The 16,570-nt window shown below is 53.7% G+C and overlaps 5 protein-coding genes across 5 annotated transcripts; 2 read left to right on the forward strand and 3 right to left on the reverse strand.

Moving 5' to 3' along the window:
* Positions 1-28: 28 nt before the first annotated feature.
* On the reverse strand, positions 29-1,858 carry COCVIDRAFT_17386 (glycoside hydrolase family 20 protein; the record flags this gene model as incomplete). Its single annotated transcript, XM_014699464.1, has 1 exon — positions 29-1,858. One exon carries the CDS (start codon positions 1,856-1,858, stop codon positions 29-31), a length of 1,830 nt encoding a protein of 609 aa, XP_014554950.1.
* A 1,650-nt stretch (positions 1,859-3,508) lies between these two features.
* Positions 3,509-4,710, reverse strand: COCVIDRAFT_103574 (glycosyltransferase family 8 protein; the record flags this gene model as incomplete). Its single annotated transcript, XM_014699497.1, has 2 exons — positions 3,509-4,233; positions 4,290-4,710. The coding sequence occupies 2 exons, from the start codon at positions 4,708-4,710 to the stop codon at positions 3,509-3,511; spliced, it is 1,146 nt and encodes a 381-aa protein (XP_014554983.1).
* A 545-nt stretch (positions 4,711-5,255) lies between these two features.
* Positions 5,256-9,481, reverse strand: COCVIDRAFT_103569 (hypothetical protein; the record flags this gene model as incomplete). Its single annotated transcript, XM_014699498.1, has 6 exons — positions 5,256-5,722; positions 5,782-5,898; positions 7,055-7,079; positions 7,130-8,512; positions 8,622-9,125; positions 9,182-9,481. 6 exons carry the CDS (start codon positions 9,479-9,481, stop codon positions 5,256-5,258), a joined length of 2,796 nt encoding a protein of 931 aa, XP_014554984.1.
* A 1,568-nt stretch (positions 9,482-11,049) lies between these two features.
* On the forward strand, positions 11,050-12,059 carry COCVIDRAFT_28030 (hypothetical protein; the record flags this gene model as incomplete). Its single annotated transcript, XM_014699499.1, has 4 exons — positions 11,050-11,158; positions 11,211-11,250; positions 11,306-11,614; positions 11,666-12,059. The coding sequence occupies 4 exons, from the start codon at positions 11,050-11,052 to the stop codon at positions 12,057-12,059; spliced, it is 852 nt and encodes a 283-aa protein (XP_014554985.1).
* A 1,211-nt stretch (positions 12,060-13,270) lies between these two features.
* On the forward strand, positions 13,271-16,045 carry COCVIDRAFT_28031 (hypothetical protein; the record flags this gene model as incomplete). The annotated part of the gene is made up of 3 exons (XM_014699500.1): positions 13,271-13,383; positions 13,448-15,974; positions 16,034-16,045. The coding sequence occupies 3 exons, from the start codon at positions 13,271-13,273 to the stop codon at positions 16,043-16,045; spliced, it is 2,652 nt and encodes an 883-aa protein (XP_014554986.1).
* Between the last annotated feature and the right edge of the window lie 525 nt (positions 16,046-16,570).

Consider the following 16,570-nt stretch of genomic DNA (forward strand, 5'->3'; position numbering starts at 1 on the left):
TCATGTACTCACTAACAACCCATAAAACCTAGGTAATAACCGTCTGATTAAGATACAAATCACAGGTATGCGGGTTCTGGAGACAATACTTGGGCATAAGAATCGTCGCCTGGACGCCATTGGCAACGAGGTACTCTCTAAAGTTCAAGATACGCTGGGTCAACTCGGTAGTCCTCTTCTTGCCGTCTTTGTCCCTATTACCAGACCAAACGAGTTCAGCAAGGGCGGCAGCACGGGGCCAGATTTTCTGAGAAATGACTACGGAGTCGACTTGTTCGCCGAAAAGGGGGGCAATGGCGCCTTGGACGAGTTTCTTTTGGTCGGCCGAGAGGCCCTGGGTGAAGTCGTAGTCGTAGATGCGTTGCCAGGTTTTGTAGGGGGCGCACCAGGAGCCGCCGTTGCCGCCCCAGTTGAAGTTTGCGACGCCGTCGGCGGCGTTGGGGTTGACCATGACGTTGTAGCGGGGATCGTTGCTGACGTAGCCGCCGTAGCCGCAGTCGAGGTACATGAAGTCGGAGCTGGAGACGATGACGCGGTAGCCTTGGGAGGTGAGGTTGGAGATGTGGTCGAGGCCGTTGTTCCAGGCTTGGAGGATGATGTCCTTGGGGACGTTGCCTGTGGCGGCGACCGTGGCAGAGATCTTGACATCTTCCCACATGACGAAGGTCTTGTTGACTTGAGAGCGGAAGTTGGGCAAGGCGCGGTCGACCCAGACTTGGTAGAGGTCGCCCATTGTCTTGCCCGTGGCGAAGAAGTCGCGGGCCAGAGAGGAGAAGTTGTTGCAGTTCATGAAGAGCTCGTCGCCGCCAATGTGGAACCAGTTGTCCGGGAAGATGGTGGCGAGTTCCTTGTACACCTTGCCGGTGACTTCGTACGTCTTGTTGTTGAGGATGTCGAGCTGACCCGGGTTGGGCTGCACGGCCGTGTGGAGCGGCCAGTCGTCGTTGGACCACCAGCTGTCCTCGCAAGTGAGGATTTCCTTGTCGATTTCCTCCCAGCCCGAGCTGGCGTGGCCCGGCATGTCGATTTCCGGGATGACGCGCACGCCGCGGGCACCGGCGTACTCGACGATTTCCTTGAGAACGGATTGAGAGTAGACCTCGTTGGCTGAGTAGGCGTCCTTGGTCATGTCTGGGTACGACTTGATCTCAATGGGCCATGACTGCGTGTCGACCATGTGCCAGTGAAGGACGTTGAGCTTGGAAAGCGCCATTCCGTCAATCTGCTCGAGGATCTTGGCCTTGGAGATGTAGTTGCGGCCAGAGTCAATCATGATACCGCGGACAGGGTAGAGGGGCTTGTCGTCAATGGAGACGGGCTGCTCGATAATCAACTTGCCTGAGCCGTCGTTGATGACGATTTGCTGCATGGTAGTTAGGGCGTGGAGAGCACCGTAGACAGTTCCGGCAGTGATGTGAACGCTGCTTGATCCAGCAGCAAGCTCAAGCTTGTACGACTCGTCGACGCCATGTTGGAGCTGAGCCTTGGTGTCGGCAATGTCGACCTTGACTGAGCTGATAGTGCCCGTGCAGTTTCCAGCAGAGACAGTAGTAGGAGTATTCCTCCTCTTCTTCTTCTTGGACCCACTCTTGGGGAAAGGTTCAAACTCCCTGACTGGGGCCTCGATACCCGCAGGGATCCACTTGAGGTCGGTGACGGTCTTTGTCATTCGGCTGAAGGCATCAGAAAGCACCTTGTTGTCGGGGCCATCCAGAGTGATTGATCCGACGGCAAAGCATCCCGAGTCGCCCCAGGTAATGCTGGCAGGCTTGGGAAGAGGGTTGACGGCAACAGCTCCAGTTCGTCGGGCGAACAAGGCTGAGGCCGTCAGGACTGAGGCCAGGGTGAGGTCGCGCATTGTTGTTGTCAAGGAAAAGGGAATACGCTCAAGGACCAAAATACACAGCAACGAAGTGAGGTCAGGAATCCAGACACTTGGTCGACGAGCAATAAGCAAGAAAAAGGAAACGAATGTGCACAGCCGCGTGATTGTTATATACTACGGTGGAGAGGTGGAGAGGTGGAGAGGAAGGGGCACTATTTCAATGTCTGCCGCATTGACTAAGACCAGGCTTTCACGGCGCGCGAGCTGGGGTATTCGGCCAAGCCATGCTAGTCCATTCACTTCCACTGTTAAGGTCCACACAGATCACAACCTGCATGGTGCGCCATCGGGAGGCGTGAGCGCGCTGGCCCCCCCTGAATGCGTGCTAGCCAGTCGGTCACTCAGCCTTGCTGCATAGCGTAACCCACACCCAAGCCTCTCCACTGCAACCCACACCCATCCTCGCCCCCCTTTCGCGCCGTACCGCGTGCCTGGTGGCTGTCGTGGTGTTGCAACACTATCGTTGCTCGTCCTGTCGGCCAGCACACTACTGGTAGTGTCCCTGCAATGCCACACTCCTTCTCCACATGCTGCGATATCTGAGACATGGCAGTCCTGGCCTTGGGCGGAGGAGCTGACTGCTTTGCTTGCTGCTTGCTGCTTGCTGGGGGGGGGCCTTGGGGAACATGATCACCCCCCGCCACCCGACTGCAGATCGTCCTCTGGCGCTAGAACAAACGGCTGGCACTCGGAGCTCGCTGGCGGCCTACCTTGTGTAAACACGCCCCACGTCCACCAGCCTTTGTCTGGATGATTGGCCGTATCGACAAAACCTCCCTTTAACCGTCTGAGGTGAGCGTGCACGACGCGGGCCGTTTGTTGTCAACTTTCGCGTAGGATTTCAACCTGGCCGAGCGCATGACGCAGTCGGATGAACAATGGCATGTTACTTCGGAGATTCTGCTGCCATCCTGGCCAAAGAAAGCGTCAAGTAAGATGCCCGTGCCGCCCGTCTTTCGGCTGTGCGCGCACGTCGACTGCCGCGAGCGTTGAACTGGCTATACCTTACTATGCCTTGCAGCACTTTTCTTTCATAGCGCCGAGTGGGGTGCAGCCAGACTAATGTCACGTGCCGCTCTTTATATGCACCTAGTCGACAAACCCGCCAGCAGATGCAATTCAGCTGTGCGTTGGTACGAGTATGTAGCAAACGCCCAGGCGCGCGGTACGGGCAAGGAGATGACGCGGATACTGCGTGTCACCGCATCATTGCGCAAGGTCTGTTGGGCTGATGAGCATGGTTCAGTCTGCCGTTTCATACAAGCCATGGGTCTTGGGAAAACCAAGCAGTCGGACCGTCACTCCAAGACGACGCACTCACACTGCCATGCATAAAGTTCAAAGAAACTCATCCACCACGCTATTAATAGATGCCAGTAGTAGGTGTATACCGCTTGGCTGACTCGATTGACTATTCGTCTCACCATTGCCGTTCATCTATGCTGTAAGAAATGTTCTCATGGTCCAAGTGATTGGCTCTCGACGTCCGGAGCATTTCTTTTTACCTTTAAAGTTACCCTCCGTATATGCCTGCTTACTGTGTGGGCTGAGTCCAATGATACGACCGGAGCCCCGCGGAGCCCTTATACTCAAGTACCATTGCATCATTGCAAGTGCAATCATTCAGCTGGAGGCTTGAGGCGCAACCTGCTCGGTACTTGTCGCATTGAGTCCTGCCTGCTGCTTAACCAAAGCCCACGGGGCCGCGGGAACGCTCAGTAGTTTGCACACCTCCTTGCGACGCTTCCGAAAGTCTTGGTACAAACTCATCCATATCCGTCTTTCAGCGCAGCTTCCTTCGCCGTCTCCCCCGCAGTCGGGTTGCATCTCCGGGACACTGCCGCCAGGCCATGCGAACCATGGCGGTGGCAATGGATGGTCACTGAAGTGAATGATTTTGGCTTCTTTGTAAACCTTCTCGGCATCCCATTTTTCGTCGGCATCCCCCAAGTAGTCGACGTGCTCATGCTTTCGGAACTCTGCCGTGCGAAGAGCATACGGGCGGTGTGGCAAAACCAACGCACTCTGCTCATATCGTTCATTCAAAATCTCCATATCGTACCGATGCATCCTGACCAGCATGCTGTCACCACCGCCTTCCATGAGTATTTTGAATTTCTCCAGCTGTCCCGCATTGGGTTGGATCACCATAAGCTTTGTCGACAATGGCCAGGGCTTGCTGTCGGTCCAGTATGCACGCGGCATGGCTATTGGCGTAGGAGGAAGGAGAAAGAGCTCGTCGAGAGAGCTGAGAAGTGTAATGTCCGAATCCAGAGAAATGACACGGTCGTAGTACTCGAGAGAAAACGCCATTAGCTTGGTAACTGTTTCATCCCATAGCCACTCAGCTGTAGTAGCGTTAGCCATGCACCTGTAATGTCCGGCTTTAGCAGGCCTGACATACTCTCTGTTCGCCCGGCGACCTGAAGCGGTTTGACAGGATACAGCTTGGCTTTGTAGACATCGCGTGCCAAATTAAGTAGCTGACTGTCTCGGTCCCTCGAGCTCTCTACAGTCGTGTCCCAGTGCTCAGGGTAAAAGAGAACACGGTCCGCCTTGCTACCAAACCGACCAAGCGCATCCAGCACCATCACGGCGTGACAGAGCGATGCGCTATCCGTCGCATAGACGCTGTATGCATAGTTTGACCAGTTGATCCTGACGACACCAACCGGCTCGGGTACGGGCTTGTGGGTTGGGTACAGCAACCAACATGCGAATACAAAGCCGATGATGTAGTACACGTACTGGCGGCGCATGCGAAATGACGGCCATGCCAGCTGCTTCTCAAGTCGCGGATGCTCGTCTGATCGCCGTCGACGCATGGCTCGATGGGTGTTTGCAAGACACTGACATTTCCGCGCCGCTGCTTGTGAGGTTCACGTTGACAGGCTACCGGTGACGCGCAATCCCGGCCTTTACAGGGCGAGTGCCGAACATGCACCATCCCGCGCTCGGATCCTTCATGTCAGCAAAACTCGGACGACTCCTTTACCGTGTACATGCTAAGTACAAGGACATCCATAACCCTCCTCCTCACCAATCACTTTGCCCATTGCTCCATGTCAATTGCATATGCATCGTCATGGCGGCTAGTGCTGAACTATTCCACAGCGTGCCGGATATTGGCGCATCACACTACCCATTGAAGCCTTGGCCCGACAAGCAAGCATCACAGTCAGCACGGAGATACCAATTCAGATGTGGCAAGACGCATTGTATCATTGCCCTATGCCAGAGTCACTTTTATAGTATGGTATCAAATATCTCAAACGCCGTAGCTGTGCAAACTCCCCCGGTTCCGAAACGGTAACCTCGAGGTTGGAAACGTGATCCTCATTCAGCTATGTAGCGCCCTCTATGGCATATGTCATTCATCGTAATCCTCAAGCACATTGTGCAAGCATTTACTCCTCAGGAACTGCATCTTGTTAGCTAGCCATGTCTTTTCAAACTGCCCAGACGACAACTTACTCTCAATCTCGCCGGCCCTGATGTCGTCAGAGACATCCTTGGGGCTGCGGCCGTCAACCTTGCAGCCGGTGCTGAAAGCGGTTCCGAGAATCTCAAGGGTGGTACCCTTCAGGTCCTTGGCCATGGACTTGAAGCGCATGGTACGGGCAATGGCGATGATCTCATCAAGAGGAATGCTCTTGGTGTGCTTGATGTTCTTCTCCTTCTTGCGGTCTCGGGGAGGCTCCTTGAGGGCCTTGATGACGAGAGAAGAAGCGGAGGGAACGACGGAGACGGCGGCTTGACGGTTTTGGATGGTCAACTTGACGGTGACACGGAGACCCTTCCAGTCACCAGTGGCCTTGGCGATATCTTCACCGACCTCTACGGGCTTGTTAGACTTGTTTTTCGGCGGTGTCTGCGGCGGAGCGTTGGAAACGTACTCTTGGGGGAGAGACCGAGAGGACCAATCTTGGGAGCGAGCGCGGATGAGGCACCGACTTCACCACCGGTCGCACGGAGGTGAATGACCTTCACCTCGGAGGGATCGAACTTGGGAGCTTTGGGTATGTAAGCGCATGACCGTATAGAAAAGCCTGGCTGTCAAAGAGGGCAAAATCTCTCGTGGCCAGGCGCACATTCGGTGTCCTAGCCACAGAGACTTCGCTCATCTTTTTAGAAGCCGACCAGAAGGATGATACTCACGCATGGCTAGTGCTTGAGGTAGTCAATCGGTTCTGGTAGTAAAGAATGACTGCCGTGGATATTTTGGAAAGTTCGTGAGAGGCAGAAACTCGTGGTGGGGGACGACAATATTGGTGGTCCTACGGCGACAAGCGAGCCTTGGCAGCGCCTTCCCTAAAGGGCGATAGCCGCTTTGTGCTGCACATCTAGCTTGCACCACATCTCCGGGCGTTTACTCTCAACATCTTTGCACAATCAACGTAGACCATTCTTGACATCTCTAACCGCATTCACGTTAAACAATCACAAGTGTCTTACAAATTGACAACAGTATGCCAACACAACAATGGCCAGCTTCACTATCTTGACCATCAAGTGATCAGTCATGAGTGATGAATGATTCCATCCATCTATATTGCCCATGAACCCACTTCGCTGGATCTAAATCACCAAGACAAAAATAACGCGATTGGACTTGCAATAATGGTTCGGGTATCTTGCCACATCTATTTACGCAGATGCTGTGAAGACGCGCATCACGGAGCATCACAGCCGCTTCTTCTTGGCAATGTACCGCTAACCGAGGGTTCCTTTGAGAAATACGAAAAGGCTGATAATCGACGTGAGAAGGTTGTGCAAAGCACTAGAGTTGACAAGGCGGATATACAGACTCACAAAGGTCCATATTACGGCACCGGAAGCTACTCCAATGAGGGTATAGTAGACGTAGCAAAGCGCGATGGCACCGTGACGGAGGCTATACGGTCTCTGCCTCCCTCCGAGATACACGATGGAAGATTGTTCCAAAAGGGGAGATAAGTCCCCATCGAGGCTATTCAACGAAATGAAAATATTATAATCTCTCAAACACAAAATGATATCAATAGTACACAACCTGTAACTCTTGCTCATCTAACAATCTAGCCCGTGTCTATTGCAAGCCATATTGCTCAGGCCACTGCAAGTCTGAAACCGAGAATTGCGGAAATGTATATGGCGGAATGAGCATGTTCCCCACGTCCATTTGCGCACTACCAAACATCTTCTCAACATCGTTCTGTTTTCTGTATCAGTATTGAATAATCACGCTTGAGCGAATCGACTTACCCAGTCAATCTCATTGATGGCGTCCATGGGGTTGCTACTTGACGACTGAGGAGTCGTGCCGTATATTGCAGAGTTCGGACTGCTGTTGTTGCCTCCACCGTAGGGGTCCATACTGGGAGGATACGCGCCAACAGAGCTGGGGACGTAGTCATTGTACACTGGCGGCTGCGCAACCGGGACTGAGGCTGGAAGATCGATAGTGCCCCAATCCACGCTTGGGATAGCACCGGGGAAATTGTTTACTCTAGGACCTAGTGAAGAACCATGTTGTAGGGTAGGTGGACGCGCTGGTTGCACAGGTAGTTGTGCGGGCAACCCTTCTGCCATGCTATGCGGCGGAGGACCAACACTGGTCACGGGTGGTGGTGAAATTTCCTGACGTTGTACCTGGCCTTCTTGGGGTTGTTGTCTAGATTGTGGTGGCGCATTTGGTACACTTGGTGCGTTGTTCGGGGCGCGAACTCGCTTCATATCAGAGTATTTCTTAGTTTTGCCAACCAGCTCTGACAATACTGATTTCGTCTTTTCCTCGTTGGAAAGCCCTGGAGGGAGATCGAGCGAGTAATCTAAACATCTCCAGATTCGTTGCTCTATGACAGGGTCAGGCTTAGACATGTTCACTTCACTGATAAGGAGAAGCGCGCAGTGATGCTGGTGGAGAGCACCAACAATCCATGACCATCGAGACAAGATAGGATGCTGCTCAATCGCCATGCCATGTTCCAGGATCAGCGTCGCAGCGCTCATGACAAGCTGTCGCAAGCGCTCAGGCATTCTGCTGCGAACACTAGAAATGTACTTTTGTAATATTGAGACGTACAGTCGATTCGAGACAATACCATGGAGCTCTGAAGCCAGGACGTGTAGTGCGTTCGACTTGCTAAGCATCGGCACATACTTCTTCTCCATGGCTGCCAGGAATGACTGAACACGTGATAGGATGGATGTAATGGTTACGTCGTTTTTGCCGCCCGTGCGCTTCTGGTCTAATTTTGGGCGTTCATTCCAGAGGTATCGATGCATTTCGTATGCTTCAAAGCGCATACGACTTATGGTCATGTCGGTGAAACGAATCGAGTCTTTGCTGACATCTATGCCAGGCTCACCACGCTCAGCGCGATCGAGGTCATCATCATCGATGTTAAGAGGGAAGCGCGTATCATAATCATCCAGACGGATCTGCGGTCGGGGACCCACAGCTTCACAAGTACGGAGATCTAGAAAGCAGATCTGATACCATACAAGGCGCCGGACTTGGATCTCGATTGGCGAGCTACTGTATGAGGTAGGGTCCCGATGGAGCCCCATGCATTCGGCAAGGCGGATCAAGGATCCCGTCAGCGCAGAATGAGCGCGGGACACTTCATTACGGCACAAGGGGATCTAAAGTCACTAAATTAGCTTCATGATACCATTGTACAAAAATACCGCGAATGTATAGTAAATTCGATGCAGCATCTGTTTAGACTCTCGCATGAAGGATGTAACCTACCAGATACATGACAAAAGCTTGAATTGTTTCCAGCTTGGTAGTGCGCAAGAAGTTTGCTTTGGCGAGAGCTGCCTCTGCTCCTTCACGAAAGCTATTCACCAGTGTTGGTTTATCAACCTGGTATTCAGCCTGCACTTTCTCTTCACTCATAGAGACGACTGAACTCAGCATAGCCGCAAAAAGAACCGCCTGGAAGGAAGAGCGAGGCTCCATGCCCATGTTGACTCTGATCCAAAAGTTTTGATATTGCCTCTCAAACGAGGGGCGATGGACGACTCGAGCAACGACATGCACGGCGACCCAGTAATGTGCGATAAGTTTATCGACAATAAATCGTGCTGGCAGATAAGACACGAGCGATGCGTTATCGAGTCCGGAAGCCAGCATGAAGTTGGACGATGGGGCGACATAGTCCTTACTTGGCGCTAACCAAGTGGGATCTTCCTCTATAGTTGGCTGTGCGGGTGTTTCGCGTAATGGCATTTCTTTTATGTGCTGGGCCAGCTGGAAAACAAATATGTTAATTGACGATAAGCGGCCCGGGAGATGCGGAAACTTACTTCATCCGAGAACTTTGGACGCACGAGACCTCCAATACGCTCTGTTATTCGAATCTTACCCATGCGGAAGCCAAGATCGACTATGTCGTCGTTGGTATCGTCTTCGTCTTCGTAATAGGTAGCGTCTTCGGTAACAAAACCGGTTGGACGAAGGTCCTTGGTGTCCTCATCGTCTTCCTGGTCACTTTGGTGGATTTGACCGGGGAGTGCGCTCAGTCTGGAGAAATCATAAGGGCCTCTGTTGCCTGAGTCTGTCTTACGAACGACGCCTTCTTCGAGACTTCTCTCCAACATGCCCATCTGCTCCTTGACCTCTGCGAGCTTTGCTTGCGCATCTGGATCTAGGCCTTGGGCGATGAAGACGCATGCCCGAGAGTTCTTGGTACAGTGTGTGCATGGTTGGGCTTTGTCACACTTTAGTTTTCTTCTTCGGCATTCAAGACACGAAGTGATCAACCGATTGCGGCGGCGAACGCGGGGTTGAGCTTGAGCAGTCTTGCGTTCAAAGCCAGGCAGTTGACTAGGCCATTGGGTACTGTCCAAGCTTGGCAGGGACGCGCTGGACATGACGGGTTGAGATGGTTGTGGGACCGTGGTACAGGTAGGTAGGGTAGGGTAGAAGGCCTTACGGACGTAAGATGGGAACCAGAAGCGCTGGGGAGCAAATCAGCGACGGGGAAAAGAACCGACTAAGCGGGAAGCGAACGTGGTGTACGTTAGCTGCTAGTCGACTTTACGTTTTCTGACGGCTGCAGGAGAGCTACTGTCGAGATGGCGGATAAGGGGATGCAGATGGTAGGTACATCTGTGGGTTCGCGGCTCCAGACGGCAGCAGAACTGATGCAAAGGAGAGAGTTGTCTGGGACGCACCGACAAGGACGAGGACCCCCTCATGACCTTGTCCTAACTAGGGCCTCCCAGAACTCCCTCCGACCAGGCGAGACGCGGAAATCCTCTCGGCTGGTGCACCAGGCCGTCAGCCGCCCCACGCCGGCTTCCGGGAACCACCAGCGACTGCGACTGCTACTACACGGTAATCAATGTCCATCGGCCTCATCTCGTCCAGTTGCTTGTTTTGTCAAGTCGTCTCTTGCCGTCTTGACGTGTCTTGTGCGAGCGTGAACAGACTTCCTCGACCAGCTGTAGCAAGCAGACATCCGGGAACACCTTGTTCATCGAGGGTGGGCATCATGGTGGTCCGTTTCGTATACATGGCGAATGAGAACCTTATCAGAAGAACGCATGGCTCTAGTGCTAGCCATCTATCCGGACCGACTGCAGCAGGGGCAGCCGTTGGATTCTGTACGTATACTTAAACAATGTCTATGCAGTATTTCTGTCAGTGTGCTGGAGGAATTGGTTGGGTCGTGGTTGTGGCGTTCCTGAGCCTACTGAGGCTAATGCCGATGGACTGGACCTGGGCCTCAATGATGTGTACATACATGCATACATACATACATACACGCTCAGACAGAGTGTCACGACATGGCGAGGCTGTCTTTGCCTTGCCAATGTACGGCGAGGGGTTCTTGACCATGCCCGTCATGGCAACAATGGATGACAGCAACAGTAACACCAGACGCGAACGCCAAAACGCCCAGTCACGTTTCTGCAGCCCACGCGACTCGCGACAGGGCGGTCTTTGATCCCCACTGGATGGTTGCCGCCGCGATCTCTCCAACGCACGTCCTCACCGCTTCCATAACAAACACCTTTTCTCGTTGTCTCTTTTGTGGACTGCACCCCACTACCACCTTCACCAACGCACACACGCCTAACACCCACCAATTCAATTGCCTTTGCACTCTTATCCTTCCCTCCTCTTCTCACCTCGCCCCCATACTCAGTCCACCGCGTCCAGCCTCAACATGTCTGTCGTCTCGCTTCTCGGCGTCGAGGTCAAGAACAACCCCGCGCGCTTCGACGAGCCCTACGAGTTTGAAATCACATTCGAATGCCTCGAGCAACTACAAAAAGGTGAGTACCCTTGTCCAGCGTGTCCATTGCCCCTGCTAACACGCATCCACAGATCTCGAATGGAAGCTGACCTATGTTGGCTCCGCGACCTCGTGAGTCCATCAACCGCCCCCGCCCATTGTCCTGACTGCGTCTAACGGGTGCCAGAAACGAGTATGACCAGGAACTCGACTCGGTCCTTGTTGGGCCTTTGCCAGTCGGTGTCAACAAGTTCCAATTCCGTGCCGATCCCCCGGATCTATCGCGCATTCCCAACAGCGAAATCATTGGTGTCACCGTCATTCTGCTCAGCTGCAGTTACGATGAGCGCGAGTTCGTCCGTGTCGGATACTACGTGAACAACGAGTACACAGATGAGGCGCTCGCTCTAGACCCTCCCACCAAGCCTGTCATCGAGAAGGTGCAGAGGCAAATTCTTGCCGAGAAGCCACGAGTCACCCGATTCGCCATCAAATGGTATGTTTGGGCACCCGCACAAGCACGCTTCAATGCCGCTAACCCCACCAGGGACTCTGAAGAGTCTGCGCCGCCCGAGTTCCCCCCGGAGCAGCCAGAGGCCGACCTCACTGCCGACGGAGACCAGTACGGTATCGAGGAGGAGGAAGAGGAAGACGAGGGTGTCGAGGGTGCCGCTGCCGAGGGTGATGATGCTGCCATGGCAGGTGCCGAGGACACTGCCGGCCCCGTCAACGACGACGATGCCGAGTCTGAGGCTGGTAGCGAGGAGATTGACATTGAAGACTCGGAAGATGACGAGGAGGAGGAGGGCGAGGAGGGCGGAGACGACGACATGGAAATGGATGAGGCCGAGCCAAGTGCTGCCAGCGGTGACAAGGCAGCCGGCCAACAGTCTGGCGGTGCTGCACAACAACAGCATGGCGCAGATGTCATGGTGCACTAAGCGGTAACAGCGCCCCGTTCAGGTCACTTTCTGACTTTGCATACCCGTCATTGCGACTGCCTTGGGACAGCGGCAGGCGGTGTTGGCTGGGTCGTCTTTAAGATATGTATACTTTTGACATGCCTGTAGCCGCTATCTGCAGGATATTGTCTTTCCCTTGTCACGAAATAACAACGTACGATGCCAAGCATGATGATGATCATGGTGGACCTATATTTGTGATGGCTCTCTACCCCGAGTCTCGATTTAATCATAGTAGCAAAGTCATGAACATATGCAGCCACGCAAGCCAATACTGCGCCCGAATACATATGGACATGGGTACGTAATGTCTCATCTCCGCAGAAGAAAAAACGCTCAACATGCCGCTAGATCCGGAGTTTGACAAGCTCAAACACCCAAGAAGTCATGCCAGAGAGGCCAAAAGGGGTGACGCGACGCTGAATACTATTAGTGCACAGCCTCCGGGGATTGTATGGCGCAGCGGCGCAGCCCAATCCGCGTATCATGTTTTAAGCGCCAGATGCACCGAGATAGTTATAGATGATGTGAGCCTGGGGTTTGTACACAACTGACGTTATGACCCATGCACATCCGTTCAAGGGTCTTCTGTTTGTGTTCTTGTGATCTTTGGAAGTGCGCGGGTGTGTGCAGAGTCAGGTAACGCACTTGAACTTGACGTCAAGCGACGGCATCTTTTACTGCCCAGAATCTAGGAGCCCCGATCACTTTCAACGCCTGTTTCACCTCTTGGTCGCTGCGTGTTTCGCTCCCTCTCTTGTCCCCCTCTTTCTCTCTCTCTCCAACTCCGCCCCTCGACCTATACTACCCACCTGTGCCCCTGCGCCCAACCCTCGCCAGCGCCGCCACCATCCGCCATCAATACTCCTCCCTGAGCTTTACGCGACATACGCCTACGCAAGATCGCCCGCATCCTCGTATACGAGACCCGGGGGACCGCACGGGTTGCGGGAAAGGTAACAGCTATTAGCGACAGCGATTCAGGGTCGTACCCCACCAAAGTCCAGGTACGCTCATTTCCTGGTCCACGCGTCACTCGGCATGCAACAAGGCCTCCGGAACCCCAACATGCGAGAGTGGCTTATTATATGGCGGGGACCTGCATGGCTATACAGGTCTCTTTTGCACAGGAGCTGATGCTAACATCCCAAGAAGCCGCAGCGTCTCAGGCTTGACATTCCCTAGCCACTATGAGCTACTACCACAACCAGCCCCAGCTAGGGGCGACTTTTGTGCCAGGAGGCATCGATGACTATTATATGCCGGCTCCTTCGCCAGAAGTCATCTCCCCTGCGCCCCAGCGGTTCGTTCTAGCCCACCACCACATGCATGCCCTAAGATTGCGGCTGACGTAGATTTGGCGGCAGGATCATGCCCGAAGTGCCCGAGAACATGCAAGAAAACATCGCACATCTTGAGTTGGAGGCAAACGGCCCTCGAGGCATCAACGGCGCAATGTCACCAACGCAGCAGGGCTACAATCAGTCGCAGCAGCAGCAGTTCTCCCCGCGACAGGCTAATTACCCCAACGAGCTGCCCGCACACGGCGATCAATGGCCATCCCGACAAGGAAGCATCTCCGCTGCCTTTCGACAACCACCCAACGTCCAGCCTCAGCCTGTCCAGCCTCAGCACCAGCCCTCACACGATTACAACCAGTTCGCGCAGCATCACGAGTCGCCCAATTTCTCACCCTTCCCCAAGCTCCCAAACAGACCGCCCAATGTCCCTCCGTCCGACGATGAAAAGGAAGCAGTCTTGGAAAATGCGCGCTTGCCTGTCCTCAACTCGAACGATCCCGAGATGCAGTTGGCTTGGGCACAAGATGCTTTACAATACGTGGATGCTGCGCAGTTGCACGAGCAGCGCATCTCCGAGATCCAGGGGGCTAGGCCGGCAACACCACAAGTCGAGCACCAGCTGCGTGTGGATGCAATGAATGTGGTAACGTTTTTGGCAGATCAGCATCACCCAAAGGCAATGTTCATGCGGGGAATGTGGCTCGAGTTTGGTAAATTCGGCATGCGAGCAGACAAAAAGGAGGCGTTTCGATGCTACTCTCGTGCGGCCGCAAAAGGATATGCCAGGGCAGAGTATCGAATGGGCATGCAATTCGAGCAGGCAAACGACCCCATCAAAGCTCTGCAAAACTACAAAGCTGGCGCAGAGCAGGGTGATTCGGCCTCCAACTACCGTCTTGGTATGATGACGCTCCTTGGACAGCACGGGCAGCCACAAGACTTCGCGCGGGGTATTCAACTTATCAGACAGGCCGCTGCTACTGCAGATGAGAATGCTCCCCAAGGTGCCTACGTCTTGGGTATGCTTCAAGCGCGCGAACTTCCACAGATCAGCGTTCCTGAGGCGTTCTTGGCCTATGACGAGAAAGGTGCACGACAAAACATCGAGAAGGCCGCATACCTTGGCTTCGCAAAGGCTCAGCTGAAAATGGGCTCTGCTTATGAGCTCTGCAGCTTGGGCTGTGAGTTCAATCCTACATTATCCTTGCACTACAATGCGCTCGCATCCAGACAGGGTGAGCCTGAAGCAGACATGGCTATCAGCAAGTGGTTCCTGTGTGGACACGAGGGAGAATTCAACAAGAATGAAGAGCTGGCGTTCCAATATGCTCAACGAGCAGCAGCGACGGGTCTGGCCACTGCAGAATTTGCCATGGGCTATTTCCACGAGATTGGTATGAATGTTCCAGTCAATCTTGACAAAGCCCTCGAGTGGTATGGAAAAGCAGAGAAGAACGGCAACAAAGACGCAACCGCGCGTATAGAGAGCATATCGAAATTGTCACGAACATTGTCAAAGAAGGACCATGAAAACGTCGCAATCAATATGATCAAGTCAAAGCACGGCTCCATGCGGGGACAGCGGCCAACAAGGCTTCAGCAACCTCATGCCCCTATGGCATCGATCAGCGATGTAAGCCCTTCTGATTACGGTTCGGATGCCTCGCCTGCCACACCAGGAGGTGGTCGACTACCAGGCCGAGGCGATAGCACAACACCGTATCCCATCTCTGACCAGCCTCCCATGATCGCAAATGCGCCCATGTCGGCGCCTTATGACCGCCCATCTACAGCAGCGCCGTACCCAATGGACAACGGCCCTCCACGGCTAGGCCCACAACGCCCCACCATGGCTGGTGGATTTGCCCCAGAAATCAGAGCATCTAGCACTCGCCCACCGTCATCGGCTTTTAATATCAACCCAAACATATTCCCACCAAACGACCCATATGGACGCGGTAATCCACGGCCAGGCCCTGGCCAAGACATGGGACCCATACCGATGCGACCTCATACCAGCGTGGACAATATGGGCCGAGGAGGACGCCTCCCCAACGTTGGCCGTGGTGCACAGCCACCGCCAGGTGGCCCAGCAGGCTACAGGCAGCCTGGAGGGCCGAGTGTTCAGCGTCCAGATATGCAAAACCGCCCAGCAACCACCCAGCCCCCCGATATTGGATACAGCGCGCCAGATGGGCGGAACAAATTGCAAAAGCAGTCAGGAGCACCGCTTCAGAAAGCACCTACTTTGCCTGACATCGGCTATGTCGCACCTCTCGAGCCCCGTCAACACACCCGGCCTTCTACAGTCCAGCCGGGCCAGGAGAGTAGGACATCTTCACGCCCTGGCTCAGCTGGCCGGCACGGTGGGCCTGACAACATGCCCAATCCAAACAGGGTACAAGCCTTGCAGCAACAACCACCTCATAAGCCAGGGCCAGGACCAGCGAGCAAACCATCTACGCCTGTAAGCAAACCAGCTACACCGACTCCTCCTAGCAAGCCTGCATCAACGGCTTCTTCAGGACCAGGAAAGGGACCTAAGACTTTCGACGAGATGGGGATCGGACAGGCACCCAAGGACGGCGATTGTGTAAGTCGGGACCAACCTAATTACTTTTTCAAGAACCATTCACTAATAGCAAAAATTAGATTGTCATGTAGAAAGACTCAGTATTGTTACCGTACTCTGTCCAGCGACTTTTGCATAGCGAGGGTTTTTTTTTTCGTTGTTACGGTATTGCACATTGTTCGGCAGTCTCAGTGTAGATGCTCTTTTTCGCCCTATCTTGATTTCTTCCACAAAAACCCTGAGGCAATATACCTATATAGACGATTTGAACCTAACCAAAAACAACTAGATTTGTGTTTCCATGACTCTTGTCGTTGTTTGGTCATAACCTGCTCTCTATCAAAACATGCAGTACGTCTTCCACAGAGACGCGTAGGAACGCGCTATCACGTGATACATCTATGCTCACCCAGGTGAATAATCTCCCCCTGATTGTTAAATCCGTAATTATAAAACCCACATCTTGACTATTAGTCACAAACTAGTGTTTCCTGAACGAGTCTACTCTGGTACAGTGTATTTGCCATTCCAAGCATAAAGTGGCATGTGGCGCTGCGTACAACGCGGGCACTAGCGCGGTTCATAAACGCTTCTAGCGGGGAAGGAGCGCGTTCCAA

The sequence above is a fragment of the Bipolaris victoriae genome (genome assembly GCF_000527765.1).
Source record: "Bipolaris victoriae FI3 unplaced genomic scaffold scaffold_61, whole genome shotgun sequence".
NCBI classification, from domain to species: Eukaryota; Fungi; Ascomycota; class Dothideomycetes; order Pleosporales; family Pleosporaceae; genus Bipolaris; species Bipolaris victoriae.